We start from the raw sequence: 15,111 nt of genomic DNA on the forward strand, positions 1-15,111 counted from the left end.
TTAATGTACATTGTAAAGCCCTAGATATAAATACAATATTTTTACATGACATAGAGTTTTGTTTATTTTATTTTACCTTTTTATTTTTATTTTTATTTTTATGAAGTGATGTTGATAAATTAACACAACACCTTTTCTGTCACATGCTGCCCAGATTTTTATGCTGCATCTAGCTGGGTTGGAAAGCATATATTGCCTAAAATAGACTTTAAAAAGGGTCAATTTGACTCGCAGCATAACAGCAGGGTTAAGAGAAAAGGAGAAGAAGTCAAGCCAAAAAAACGTAAACACCTGTGTTGCCAAATTAACAATAATTGTCGAGGTTTTGAAGGGAGACTCCGGTTTTTACCACAAGTACAAGTAAGAGATACAAAAGGCAATAAAACATTGGTTGACCTGTCCACAAAGTAGCCCAGGATGGAATCTCCTCTATCGATAGCTGGCTGCTTCCAGGTGACAATGATGTAATCCTTATTGGCTTCCAGACAGCGCACATCCAGAGGGGCACCTGGAGCTCTTTCAACCTCAGCATCAGCATCTTAAACAAACAGTAACAACACAGTAAGGGTTAAAGCTATTCTTTATTCATTCATTCATTCCACTTTGAAGGTTCCTTGTTGTGAAGTGACTGTGCCCTGTGCTGAACTGTGTCGCTGCAGAGCTTGATGACAGGAATGTCTCTGGTCCTCAAGTCAAACATGAGCTGTGAGCAGGCAGCGGCAGGAGGACAGATTTAGCAGCAGATCCACCCCCGGAGTGAAAGGGGATAAGAGAGGTGACTCTTAAAGATACATGCGGTTAAGGTAAAGCCAGGGCAATGTATGTTGCATCATACAGTGAGCCTGTATTAACCGGGTATATGTGGGCATGTAGGAAGAAGTGCATTGGATGAAAACCTCAAGTTTTAGTTAATTGAAATTTGAAAAAACGATTAACCTTACCCTTTTGTCTTTAACTTACTAAATATAATTACACGGTATCTGATGACATCATACATTTAATTTGATTTAATGCTTTCCAATTTGTTTTAGTGTATGTACCCTTTATTTACAATGATAAAAGCAGTATTTTACTTGTGTTTTACCTTAAAGCATAATTAAATTATTTTGAAATGAACCAGGTCAATGCATGACAGAAATGACTAATTTTAATATAGAAAATTTACAATGATAGGCCTGTCATAAAATCAGGAAGAGGCATACAAATGAAAACAGATGATAACCGGAGAGTTTGTTTGTTTGTTTGTGTAGTACGTTCAGTGAGCAAACTGGGCAGCCCATTGTTTCTCCTTGAAGCAGACATCTATCTGAGCTCACTGCCAGACTCATTCCATCACAGAGCCCTCTGAGAATAGCTCCCCTGCAGCCAGGCTCATATAGCGTTTTGTTTTGGAGACTGTACCTGGCCTCTTCAGGGGAAAAGCAGGCTCTACTTTCTGGCATGTTCATACTCAACATATGTGAGAGCTTCAAAGGTCAGGCAGCAAAGATAGGCTCCACTGACCGCTGTTTCCACTGTATTCAAACAGATACCAGGGAGCTGCCAATCCACTAAGTGGCGTCTCTAATAGAAAGGAACTATTTAAAACCACAAACACTTTCACTATTGAATGTAGCTCAGTCGTCAGGTGCCAGATGACTCAACGTTTTGACTTTGACTTTCATCTGATGACATACCTGACAAAACAAAATCCCACTAAGCTTGTGCCGACTAGGACTTCATTCAACACATACGTCACAGTTTCATAGACGTACAGGGTTGAGGACTGTTTCTAAATGTGCATGACGTTAGAGGTGATGCTCAGTAAAAGGTAAGAGTGATCTGATGATGGATTGAGCTGAGAAGCAACGCTATAGAAAAATCCTAGAAAGAGTGATTCATTGTGAGCCTTTACTTAACACCTAAACTACAGAAATGACATTATTCTTGATTTAAACTTTGGGTGATGTTTTTGGCTGTGACACACAGAAGGACTGAACCACAGACTGTCTAGAAAGATGGACGACATGACAGCTACCTGAAAGTGAGGCAAAAGCATTTAAGAGCTCCTAAATTTTGATGGATGAGCGATGGATGGGTTGAACTTCTCAGAGAAGTTTGTTTTTTAATCATAAATTTAAGCTATAAATGGGGGTTTAGAGCCATGATTGACAACTCTGTGGACAAATGTTGGACCAATGGTGCTGTGTGCATAAGTTAAGTAGAAGGGAGCAGGGACAATGGGAGAAAACACAAGAGTCATTGAACTTTCCATAGCTCTGAGTGTCTGCTTCAAGCTGATAGAAGAATCTGTGCTACTGTAGACTGTGACCTGAGGGATCAGGTGTTTTGATGATTTTTAAGTGTGTTCACACCTAATGCGAATAAAATCATTTGTGCGACTGAATTAAAAGTGAAGTCAATGTAAAGGTGCGGTAAACTTGAGTTCTTGTCGGGCGACGCTAATAATGGGAATTGGGCAGCTCGAAAGGAGTTAGTTATACATGTGAATGACGTGAATTCTTGAAGCATTTAACATTTCATTCGCTTATTCGCAAGATTTCAAAAATCTGATCCCCAACAAATCAATCAAGCTGCAATAGCCAATCAGCATAGAGATTCCGTGGTGACATACACTATGACCAATCAGACCAGCAGAGGTTCATTCATCTGGAAAAATAATTTAGATTTCATAGTGTCTGAGGAGGCTACCCCAAACTTCATTACAGCACCTGTCTTTGTTTTTATTGGTCAAAACAGACATTTAAAGGAGCTCGCTTGGAGGAAAGTAAGTGAGGAGGTCCTTTTATTTGCTGAGTTAAGAAAACCTTGATTCGCTTCAATCCAGCTATCAGTTGTATTAGAAAATTTGCACCGTCCCAGTCATCATAATTGGCCTTGTGTCTTTGGGTACCACCATTTAATCAAATGGTGCATGTTATTTGCACAAATTAAGCAAGTAATCACAGAATATCCAGGCGTACAAAGACGTGCAAATACGTAAAGCAAGCAAATGATTGTATATGCGTCTGGTGTGAACACAACATTAGGGACAGAACGTCTATACTGCAGCTCCTTCAGACTCTGACTCCAAATGTGTGATATATCTGAGTCCATTGAGGGGGATGTTCTGGTTTCACTTTTGTACAGTGGGAGGAGGTGGAGACACCCCATTCATCTTTATTTACAGTAAATGGTTGAGCCTATACAGTAAATTACATTAAGACCATCCTCACCAAATCTTCAAGACTTCAAATTGTCAAGTCGAGTAAGGAGCCATTTTTTGTCTGTGCAAATATCATTGAACAACAACAACAACAACAACAATAACAACAATAACAACATACATTTCAGGTTAGGAGTACTTACCTCTGACAAAGATGTAAGATGAGTAGGTTTCATATCCAGACTTGGTGGTGACACGCAGGGTGTAGAGTCCCTCATCCTCTTTGTTCAGATGTGTGAGCGTCAGCGTGGCACGATCTCCACTCCAGTGCATGTGGTTCCATTTGGAAGCAGTCAGCAGGACATCTAGCAAAAATAATACAGTGATTGTCTTACACAGTATGCATGGACAACCTTCATTTGTACAAAATAATGACAGTTATCTCAAGCTTTTAAAGTATTTATTTCATATCAGATAATCTTGTCTTGTTGTGGTCTGCTTACCGTCTCTGTACCATTGGATCTCGGGCTGGTAACGGTGCAGAGAAGGGTAAATGATGACCGTACATCCCAGACTCATGGTCTCCCCCTCTCTCCCAAATGACACACCAAACTTATCCACAATGTGAGTCTGGAAGTTGATGCCATACTCAGACACTGGGCCATCTACAGTTAAAGCGTGGGGTAAAAGGACAGTTAGAACCAGACAAGACAAAAGACTCATGTATTCAGGTGAAGAGGAGAAACATAACATGGTACAGTGAAAGAACATCAATGATCACAAACACAGAAGAAATCCCAAAACATGAACATAAGCTGGATCCAAACTTTTCAGCCAGGCAGAGGAATGTGGAGGAGAGATGGTGTATCAGAAATAAGACAACAAACAGACACACACCAACAGAGTGACTTAAAACTACACAACAGTGCTCATAAAAAAAGAGGTGAAAAGATGTGACAACTTGTGGTCATGCAGTCGACAGTGATACACATCAGACACATAGAAAAAACAATATTCAGTGATTTCAGATGTTGAATTAGCATAAAATAAAAAAAGATCTTTATTAACATATTTCAGACTGCTACAATTGATCTCAAAATTATCTCTTAAAGAATCTATTTTGCAGCATTTTTTTATTTTTAATAAAATAGTCTTTATTCAAGAATCGATGAATAACAGTAGACTTTATCATATAATGACAAAACACATCGTTAAATATTGCAGATGCAACAGAAAAAAGTTCTTACAGAGGTAAAGCTGCATAAAATAATAAGATGAATTACTTCAGTAGTTTATAAAAACATATACAGGTCACCCACTGAACGAGAACATAAGCTTACAAGGTTGCTTGAATGCAACATTGTTGAAGCACAAAAAACAAACTAGAGATTCAGAAAAATCTGTTGATTTTTCCAGGCTAAAAAAGAAAACTTTTCATTGTACAACTCTGCGCAGACAAGAGTGGCCATGCATTGACAGTGGAAACATCAAGTTCACCCAACATTTCAAACCAGAGTCCTATGACCCTTTTACCTTCAGTGCTGCCCCCTGTATTGTCGCACCAGCATCAAGAGAACAAAAACAGTTGTTAGTGCAGTAGCACCCAAAGCCCTCCACCTTTAGCTCATTCTACGTAACCCAGCAAAATTAATGTTAATAAACTAATATGAAGTTTTATATGAAGGCATAATGACTACGTTGAAGCTGCGTTTTGGAGCCTTTCAGCCAATTGTTTTGTTTTTTGGCCAAAAAATTAGTCCAATCTAATTGCTCGTATTTACTTTGGTTCCAGCACCAGAGGTCTAGGCTCCGATAAAGCAGCTGCATGATTCATGCACAGCTCCAAACAGCACATGACAAAAGAAGCAACTAATAGGGAGAACTGAACATCTTACAGCTGAAGTGACATTTTTTCCACAGCAGTGGGTTGAGACCAAAACAGAGCTATAAGGAGAGTGAATTCTTGATGCTAAAACGAGGCTGCATTGTGTGTAAAGAGGCAACTTGAAAAAACAGTCATTAGGATTGTTAATCTACCCAATGGTGGTGATACATTTCTTGAGATAACTTTTAATTTTACATTAAAGGAAACAGTAAAGAGAAGATATACAGTAAAAGATTAACAGAAAATTCACACTTACGTCTGGGTGCTGGCAGGGACTCATCGATGTCACCTTTGAACCCTTTAGAGAATACCAGAAGTTTCTGTTAACGAGTTGTACTTTGATGGGGCATTGAACTTATAATATTGAAAAGAATATATCACCTAAACCCATATAAAAGACATCCAAAAATGTATGTAAGAAAGTAAAAATTAAATTACATCTGGCTCCACCTACCGCATCACAGAAAACAATATGGCAAAAAAATATCACGAAATCCAATCAACTGCTTCAAACATTGATGGGACTGGTTTATTTTGGTTACTGCTGCGATCATGAAAAGTTTTGAGGGCGTGTTTGTGTAGAGGACATTGGTTCTCGGTCGCTTCAACACTTCCTAAAACTTACTCTTAACAACGACGGAGGCAAATGCAGACAGCTCTCCCTTGGAGTTCATTGCAGAGACACGATACTGCGCTGTGTCATCAAAGTCACATCTGAAAGAGGAGAGCATCAGCTGATCAATCTCCATGATACGCACATTCTTTCTCTCAAGGATTAACATGTACAGTGCCCTTCCCCCAACTCAGCTTCAACCCTCTCCACCACGTAAATAATACCAACTATGTGAGCCCTGACTGTGAGGCGTTCCATAACTCCTGGCCAGGAATACTCTGGCAATAAATAGACCCCACCGGTGATGTCATCTGCACCAGGTGTTTGTGGTTGAAGTACATGAAATAATCTGTTGTGTGCTGCAGATAACGGAAATCAACAGAAGGACTACAGCTGAGTTATTTCACAAAAATGTGTTATGATTATCAAATTTTGTGATTTCCTTTTGAGTTTTGGTTTATTGTTTATTTCATTTAAACTTTCTTATCCAGGGAGAATTCTGGCTCAGGGTCAAATGAGGGTGTCAATTTGCATGGGAAACTTGGGCAGGGACACAAACAGATTACAACATAACACAAGGAATACAGTGTAAAGCTTTTGTTCTTTTGCTTTGCACAATTAAAGCTACAGACAACTTATTTCTAGAATGAAGACTTGCATAGCTGTTTATTTTAACTAAGATAATGTTTCACTATTTTATCTCAAAATCTCTCTATACTCTTATTTCACATAAAAATGATGAAAAATGTGAAAATGTGTTGTAGGATGACTATCAGCATTTCTTGCTAAACCACACTTGAACGTTAGCAAATAGTTAAGATAGTTAAGCTAAGTATTAAAAAGGGCATTTTTCCTGTGACCTCACACTCAAGTTCAAATGTTGTTTAAGCTTTATTCTGTAATACAAGTTGCAAATGTAGGGTGTTTGACTGTAATCTATAGTAATGCTATGTGTTTGGTGACCTGCTAGCATCAGTGTACCTTTGCACTAGACCAGTTCCTAACTTACATAAGCGTTACCAAAGAAATGTATGTATTTGCATTTGTTTGTTTAACACACCATCTTACTTGAGTACTGTACTTAATTTGATTTTTAGTATCTGTATCTGTACTTTACTTGAGTACTATTTTTGGGGGGAACTTCTTACTTTTATTCCACTACATTTCTATCAGTGCTCTAGTTACTCACTACTTTAGCTTTGACGCCAGGTTATGAATTTCCTTCTCTTTCTGAAATCTGAGCAAATTTCACTCAGATCAGGCAGTTAATTTAGAGGTGGTAATGATGGCTATATTTCTCCACCTGAGCACCCATGGCCATATCTTCAGCCTTTGTTAGAGGTTTTTAAAATGAAGAATGATACGTATCGTTTGAAATGTTCCCCTTGTTTCCCACTCTGCCCAAACATACAAAAATCCACAGTCTAACCTGAGAAAGCGTGTTGAGCTATGCAACATTTGTTTCATTCCAGATGAGCATTTCATACTAAGTTGTCTGTGCTTGGAGTAACTTAGTGTCTGTTTTGATTCAATGGTATAGTTTTTAGAGATTTCAAGTAATGGTTTCTAAATAAACTTAATGTAACAGAATGTACTCCTATGTTTATGTATTTTGAAAATACAATGTTTTGAGATTTTTAAGAAGTACTTTGAATACTTTGTATTTTTAAAATCAGGTACTTCAGCACTTTAACTCAAGTAATAATCTGACAGAGCAACTTTCACTTGTATTGGAGGAATATTTGACCTGGAGTATCTATACTTTGACTTAAGTAATGAAGCTGTGTACTTTGTCCACCACAGCCTGTGCGACTGGTCAATTCACTCTTTTATGAAGGTGAATAATCATATTGTCAGTCTGACTCATATTGTGAAGGCATGTGAAAGGGCCAGAGAGGTGATGCTATAGCTAACAACAACAAAGCTATTGTGATAACCAAAGTTTTACGAGCAAGGTTTTGCTATTCTAAGGCTTTCTGAAATGTTCTCCCTGAATCTAGAAGATTCTATGGAATAAGCTCAAGATGTTTTAGAGCCTTTTTAGGAAATTTAATTTAGTAATTTGTGGATAGAAGAAGGTACACCTACTTGTTAATCTCCAATGAGTGGACGCTGTATCTGCTCTCAAGTTTATACTTGCCAGGGGCGGAAAGAGGGTCAATTGCCACATTGTTTTTGTACCTTGTAGCAGGAAGAAGAAAACATGCCAAGTGAGAAACCACAGGGAACAGACAGGACTTAAAACAGATGGAACAGATTAGGAAAATAATAATAATGCCATGAAAGTAGATGGAGTAAAAAGCTAGAAAAAGAAGCATATGCAACAGAATAGACAGATTTGAGTTTATGTATTTGGTGATGTACGTCTGTGACCTACCAGACGACCCGTGGGTCAGGCCAGCCATTGACGGTGCAATGCAGCCGCACACACTGCTTCTCCCACACAGTGTGGGAGCGTGGTTTAATCACAAACTCCGGGGGATGCATCAGGCTGTCTTCGTTCATGCGCTTAAAGTGCTCCTCGTGTTCATGGATCTACAAAAAGATCAGATCTTAAGCACTGAATTAAGCAGGAAAGTGGTACCTTTGTCCCACCATAATCTATTAAACAAAACACATTAAAAAACAAGATTAATTTACAATGAATTCAGGACGCATTGTTGAAGCAAACACAAAGCTTTTACATTCAAATTTCCAACAAAATCCCAAAGCCCCTTATTTGTTTCCCTCATGCATGATAAATGCACATGTCAATCAATCGTAAGTGCTGTTCATAAAGTCCTATAATAGTTAGGGGTGTTGCGGACCCATCTAGTCGTGCATTCAGTAACTTAACACATAATATGACAACACCATTGGGACACTGCTTCCCTGTGTCTGGAGAAACTTGATCTCCTGAGGAATTTGTCACCCATTAGTAAGTCAATCTGCCAGAGTGGAGACAGATAAATACAGTGACGGGGGTCACTGTGGCTTTTATGTCGCTAAATGAATGGTCGAGTACTACTTCACATTATTGCCAAGGGACATAGATATCTCCCTTGTGTGAGGTGTAGTAGTAACCACTTAGCCACTGGCACTTGATCTTCAGTAGTGCTGCTGTAGTTAATTATACTCAGTTGTGCAAATATGCAGATGACACAATTATGTTTCATGGTCTAATATTGCATTTAATGTAATCAAAGCCAGTAGCTGTTCACCACAAGTCTGGTCCTGTCCAAGGTTTCTGCCAGTCAAACTGAAGTTTATCCTTGCCACTGTTGCAAAATGATGTCAAGTACTTGCTTGTTAAGTGCCCTGAGATCACATTTGTTATGATTTAGCACTGATTAAATGATTAAAACTCTGGATTCTTTATACTGATAAGTTAAAGTTACAAAAGGGTATTATGTAAAGGTGATTGACTACTTTGATGAAATCAGTTTTAACAAAAGCCAATCTGTGATTTAACAATCACAATGGTCTATTGTGACCATCACAAGTGAGAGGGAAGTTAAGATTAAAGATGGGGAGTGTTTGGACCACAAGGAGAAGCTTTTGTATTTCAATCTGTGGAGTAAAACTGTGGAACAGACTCAATATGGAGCTCAACAATGTCAGAACATAATCCAGTTCAAGTAGAAGTATAAAGAAATTATTTTCATGAGGTACAAGGAGGAAGACAAGTGTTGATAATCACAAGGGGTTTACTTTTGATTGCCGGTGTAAATATGAAGATTTGTTTTCGTGGGAATGCACTAGTATAATGACAGAAAATAATGACATGTAAAGTAAATTGTTTCACTGCTTGCTAATAGAACTGATGGATTTTGTTTCTTTGTATAACTATTTTTTTTTTCTACTTGTATGTTTTTTTTTCTATTTTACTTTTACATGTTCGAAATAAAGACATTAAATCAAATCATATCAAATCAAATCAAGGTCTCACTTGTGATGGTCACAATAGACCATTGTGATTGTGATTGTCATTAGCACAGAAATAATCTGCAATGCTATTGAAGAAAATTGTGTCCAAGAGTTCAGAGTCAACCGATGATGTTGTGAAGGGGACAGCTCTCCAAATACACATCAGAACAAACCAGTTTAAACTGGACACTGATATTACAATACAGTATGTATATATGTCACTTATTATGTACAAACAGACTGCTAGCATAAAAGTCTACGGCTTCCAATATGACCTCAAAATTCCCAAACTGACCCTTTTGTTCAGGGAGATGCGTTCTGCTGTTCCACGCATGGCCTCCCTCCTGGAGATCAGCTCTGACCTCTCCATCTCCAGCCCACTGGTGAACAAATCCCTGCGAGCCATGTAAGCAGCAGTGTCCCTCACCCTGGCTTCCCCTGTATCCAAAAGTCCCGTGGCAAAGTCTTCACTAGTAGAGTGTCGAACAGAGCCAAGGAAACAAGTGGGGCATAGAGTATATCATTAAAACTAAAATAACTTTGATATTCTCAGAGTTCCAGTTTGACACAGTGAAGAGTTTATTACCTGCCCCTGAAGATCGGCACTACGTAGCCGATGATTTGGTTCTCTTTATCCACAGCCAAGTAAGATGGCTTGGCTCGCTTTGGTATGGGGCTCAGTCTGCTCGCCTCCAGCCCAGAATGTGAAGACAATTTAAGTCTGGGACATATAGAATACCATCAGCCTGGCATGTAGCCAGACAGTGACACTGATAACATAACATTAACATGTGGTGACATAGCCAGAGTGAGGGTAGATGAGTTTAAATGATGGTTCAGTGGGAAAGTAGTGGAGATGAGTTTAGTTTTGATTATTTAGCATTTTTTACAGCTTCACATTATCTACTTTTTAAATCAACAAGAGTGTCTGATACTAGTAAAACAATTATTCTATAAATAACAGGACAAAACAGCACCAGTCTTACATGATGGTAAGACAAACCAAAGCCACAACTCAATGAGAGTGCACCAAACTATAGACCTGACAACTCACATAGCACTCCCAAATCCTCACAAACTACATACAACTATCCTCAAACACACCACAGTCAACTCTCTTTGTTGTCTTTTTCAAGCAAGAGATGATAAGTATAGTATTAAAAGTCTTTTTAAAGTGTTTACAGGTCAGACGCCCAAACACTTTGTCAGTGGTGATGCTATTTACAGCTTTCAGATAGTCGTGGTGGGAGCTCAGGGTATGAGATAACCAGACGCTGATAAGGAGGCGGGGGCAAGAGGGGTGACAGGTCATCTGCCCTCATTTTTCCTCTATCTTTCTGGGTCACACTCCAATTCACTCTGACCATTAACATCCACTAAGCTTCCAAGGATCAGAGCTGCAACAACTCTCATTTAGCGGATTTGATTTAGAGAGCCTTGGCTTTACAACTGAAATCCAGTAGCGTTATACCCCATAACAAACCCAATGTTCATGTCTACATAAATACATTGGTATCACTGTCAGAACCACTGCATCATAACCACCCTGACTGTTTAATCGGTCAACACATCTTAATCTGTCTTTCCTGACCGCAGCACAGATTTGTTGTCTTCCCAGTAGTGAGTGTAAAGGCCGAGATGGGGATAGTGTTATTAAAACCTAAGCCCTCTGACCTGTTCACACTCAACAGGCCAGGGCATTTCAAGATCTGCCAAGCTCTGTAAAAGATAGGATCTGCATGATCTGGGTGTTTTCTGACCCCTAAAATAAGAAGGTCAAAACAAATAATGACAGCATTTGATGGTAGACTACAAGACTGAATCTATTCACGTGACAGAGAATCCGCATTGTGATAGAGTTTGGACAATCAAGATCAAACTAACATTGTTGGAACTACCATAATTTTTTTGTATTATAGAAGCCTTAAGTAGACATGCATCCATACATTTTATTTGCTGTTTTCCTGTGATAATGAGTCGTTTTCGTCTTCTTTTGATTATCCAGGGTTATGGCCAGGGTTCGACTCCAGCCCCTGGTCTCTTACTGCACTTCATTCCCCACTTTCTCTTCGTGGTTTCATACTTTTTCCACTGTCCTGTGCTCTAAACAAAAGGCATAAAAAGCCCCTAAAAATAAATAAAAAATAAGAGGAATAAGCTTTACTTATGTCATTAGTTACAAGGCAGCATGGTCTGTCATTGTTTGTTCTGACTCATTATTTTGCTTTCTAGATCGCCAGAAACTTATCTCAACATCACAAGAAAACAACCTTTGCTACCTTGAGATAATCAGATAATCAGTCAAATGGGAAAACCAATTCAGTTGTCTCTCCATAACGAGAAAAACTAGTCCAATACTCAGGGAAAACAGGCACTTTTACCTCAAGATAATGAGATCAAGTTGATTAGATGTATGGATGCATGTGCTCGCTTGCTTCTTTCTTTGACTATACGGTAAAACAACAGACATACACTATCAAAACCGCTTCATATCTGACCATTGCATCCCACAGGGACTCCACAATTCTTAGCAAAAAGTTAGAACCACAGGGGTTCATATTCCACTTCTTACTTTCCCTCCAGAATGGTATGCACAGGTCAAGATTCTATTTCAGTCTATGCCATATACATTAACTCCACCATTACATAACAATGGATTTCCTTTCAGCTTACAAAAAGTTTGCTCTAAATGGAGTATGCCAAAAAGTAATTCCCCATTGTCAGTTTAGTCATTAATGAATATGTTTGTTGTTAAAAGTAAGAGTTTTTGAGCATGCATAAATGCAAACATGAATATCCCGGATGACATGCAAAAAGCCTCATGCAGAATTTAAAGCTGTATACAAAGAGATGTAATCCTCAGGTGTGTCATCACAATGAAAGAGAACTCAGATGAGAGAGAGTGATGGTTACTTTGGTGTCAATATGGCAGCAAAGCAGGAAAGATGATCCCAAAGCTGTGGCAGGGAAGTGATCCGATGGTGATAGAAGTGAACCTGATCAGTCGGGGTTGGTGTTAAAGGAAGCAGAAAGGCTTTCCTGTGACAAGGTTTGGTCCACATCCCCCTTCTTACCCCCTGGTATAGCTGGCGGCGGAGGAGCTGCTGCCAGCTGCATATCTGCTGCTGGCTTGGTACTGGCTCACTTTTGACTCTGTTTCCCTGCTTCGGTAGCCGCGGTCGTAGCTGCGATGTTGCTTCTGGTAGAATGGTATAGATCCAGACATGGTGCAGGCTTCTCCTGGTTCAAGCCCTGTTTTTCCAAGTTCTCCCAAGTTTCTTGCTGCCTACCTGTCTGTGCGGTTAGTTTGTTCAATTACAAGCTGGCCGTGCTTTCATTTACATACACATGTTCTTTATAGCTGAACATGGCCAATTAATTCAGCTCTTAAGATGGAAGAAGAAATCAGATTATTTAGAAAGTATGTAATAGACATGATGCCAAATATATCTAAAAGAATGTATAATATCTTAAAATCACAATCAACAAACATAGAAAATTCAAACCTGCAACATATAATAAAAGATTCAGGCAATCAGGCACTTTATCAGCATGCTAACACAGACAAATGCAACAGCTGGTTCATCACATTTATATCTCTGCACAACAGTTTCCTCTTACCCCAGACAGAAAGCCTCAAACTCCAAGCTTTAAAGGAAAAGATGGCTCAAACTCCACACTTAAAGCTTGATATCCCAGCAAACCTACAGGTAGGAGCATACAGGGCTGCGGTCCACACAACAAAAATAATGTTGGCCCTTGCCAGAGTGTCCCTGCAGCAGTCGAGGCCTTTTATGGTGAGGGTGGAGATAAATATAGCTGAGGGCATAGCATGGGGGCCCAACACATTTATGGGTGCAGGTCTCTATGAGCATGACTGCCAAAAGAATGCAGGTAAACACAAGCTTCTGTGTCTTTGGTCCAAGATTGATCACAGTAAGTCATTTTTCATAAGATTATTTTTTACCTATTTTATCATCTGGTTCACGCTTTAATACAAAATGTAAGCTTCTGTGTTTGCACTTTATTGAATAAAATATTTGTATTTACAATTTTGCATTTTTTCTCTCCTTTGATGCACTTTTTTATGCTTTGATATACTCTAATGTACTTCTGTCTGTACTTTATGTACATTTTTAGTAGTTTGATATACATTTTTGTTTCTGCTTTGGTGTATTTCTTTATATACTCTGATGTCTCTACTCTGATGTATCTCCTTCTCTGGGTCAATGTACTTTTTCTGCACTTTGCTATATGTCAAAATGGATAATTTCATATATTTAACAATCACTAAATCACATCTCATTGTCCATCCTTTTGATGTATCATTGATTCCTAAATGTCTCAAGTGATGCTGTGTTTTTTTTTATTTCTCTTAAGTCTATCACACAAATGAAGAGCTCTTGCTGGCTTCTAGCCAACAATATGCCATCGCTGGTTAATCTCTGGACACTTTTGTCTTGACTTTTTACCGCAACAATCTCAGCTGCGTCTGTCACTAACTTTAGCTTTGCTATTGTCGCTAGCTTCACATACACTAAATGCCAGTCACTGTCTCTTTGTCACTCTCTCTTTCTCTTCTCACTCTCATGCGTGGAAGTACACAGATGTCTCCTCTGGCCTCCAACAGCTACTTAACGAAAACTGTTCAATAAATTAAGGATCTGAGAATCCACAGGCAGAATTTGAAGTCCCACTACAGTTTTTGCAAGTGATAAAAACACACTCTTGATGCCAGCATGACTCATTAAATAAATGTACAAAAGGAATCTACAACAGAGAAAAAAAGCAGGAGGGTACTTGGCCGGCAGATTTAATTTGGCAAAGACAGATGTTTGGACGTTTTCTAGGAATTGACTGGCAAGTTTCATCATAAATATCATGTCAATTAACACCTTGAAGGCTTACTACTTTCTGGCCCTCACCCACCGACATCCCACATAACAACAGTCAGCATGGTAACAAATATTATGGCAGCGATGAGAGGTATAAACCCATCAAAAGAGATCAACACTGAAGAGAACAATACAAGACATTAAGCAGAGTCGCAACTTTACATGCTGCCTAATGAATACATGATAAGTTTGACATTGTAATACAATATGTCACAAGCCTCTAAATCCTTTGCCAACATAGCTACCCTGTACTGTTACACTGCAAAAACTCAAAATCTTACCGAGTGAAGTTGTCTCATTTTTAGTCAAACTGCCTTATCCCACTTGATTTAAGATACATTTACTTAACAAGTAACATTTGAGCAAGATAGAGGGACTTGTTTTAAGACAATGAATCTTAATAATCTTGTTAAGTCAAACAATCTTGAAATGATCTTGTTTTGAGTTGTAATTTAGAAGAAACAAGGTTTATTTTACATTTCATACATTTTTCAAGCTGAGATCTTATTTGTAGAAGACGGATAATCTTGATTTAAGACAAATCCTTTACTTGATTTAAGTAAATGTATTTTATTGGAGAATCTATCAGAAAACAGCTGCATTAATAAAAGAAAGAAAGAAAGAAAGAAAGAAAGAAAGGAAGAAAGAAAGAAAGAAAGAAAGAAAG

General features: G+C 38.6%; 1 protein-coding gene across 1 annotated transcript in view; it reads right to left on the reverse strand.

The window, feature by feature from the left end:
- The window catches only part of myom1b (myomesin 1b), a 32,985-nt gene extending 19,798 nt beyond the window's left edge, over positions 1 to 13,187 (reverse strand). The window contains exons 1-11 of the mRNA XM_034705889.1: positions 13,171 to 13,187; positions 12,624 to 12,843; positions 10,136 to 10,270; positions 9,845 to 10,019; positions 8,021 to 8,178; positions 7,732 to 7,824; positions 5,656 to 5,744; positions 5,287 to 5,328; positions 3,649 to 3,810; positions 3,349 to 3,510; positions 397 to 538 (exon numbers count right to left, since the gene is read on the reverse strand). Coding sequence (XP_034561780.1) covers positions 397 to 538; positions 3,349 to 3,510; positions 3,649 to 3,810; positions 5,287 to 5,328; positions 5,656 to 5,744; positions 7,732 to 7,824; positions 8,021 to 8,178; positions 9,845 to 10,019; positions 10,136 to 10,270; positions 12,624 to 12,775 — 1,310 coding nt within the window. The 5' untranslated portion in view covers positions 12,776 to 12,843; positions 13,171 to 13,187. The remainder of the gene's footprint in view (positions 1 to 396; positions 539 to 3,348; positions 3,511 to 3,648; positions 3,811 to 5,286; positions 5,329 to 5,655; positions 5,745 to 7,731; positions 7,825 to 8,020; positions 8,179 to 9,844; positions 10,020 to 10,135; positions 10,271 to 12,623; positions 12,844 to 13,170) is intronic.
- Between the last annotated feature and the right edge of the window lie 1,924 nt (positions 13,188 to 15,111).

This window comes from Notolabrus celidotus, chromosome 17, assembly GCF_009762535.1.
Source record: "Notolabrus celidotus isolate fNotCel1 chromosome 17, fNotCel1.pri, whole genome shotgun sequence".
NCBI classification, from domain to species: domain Eukaryota; kingdom Metazoa; phylum Chordata; class Actinopteri; order Labriformes; family Labridae; genus Notolabrus; species Notolabrus celidotus.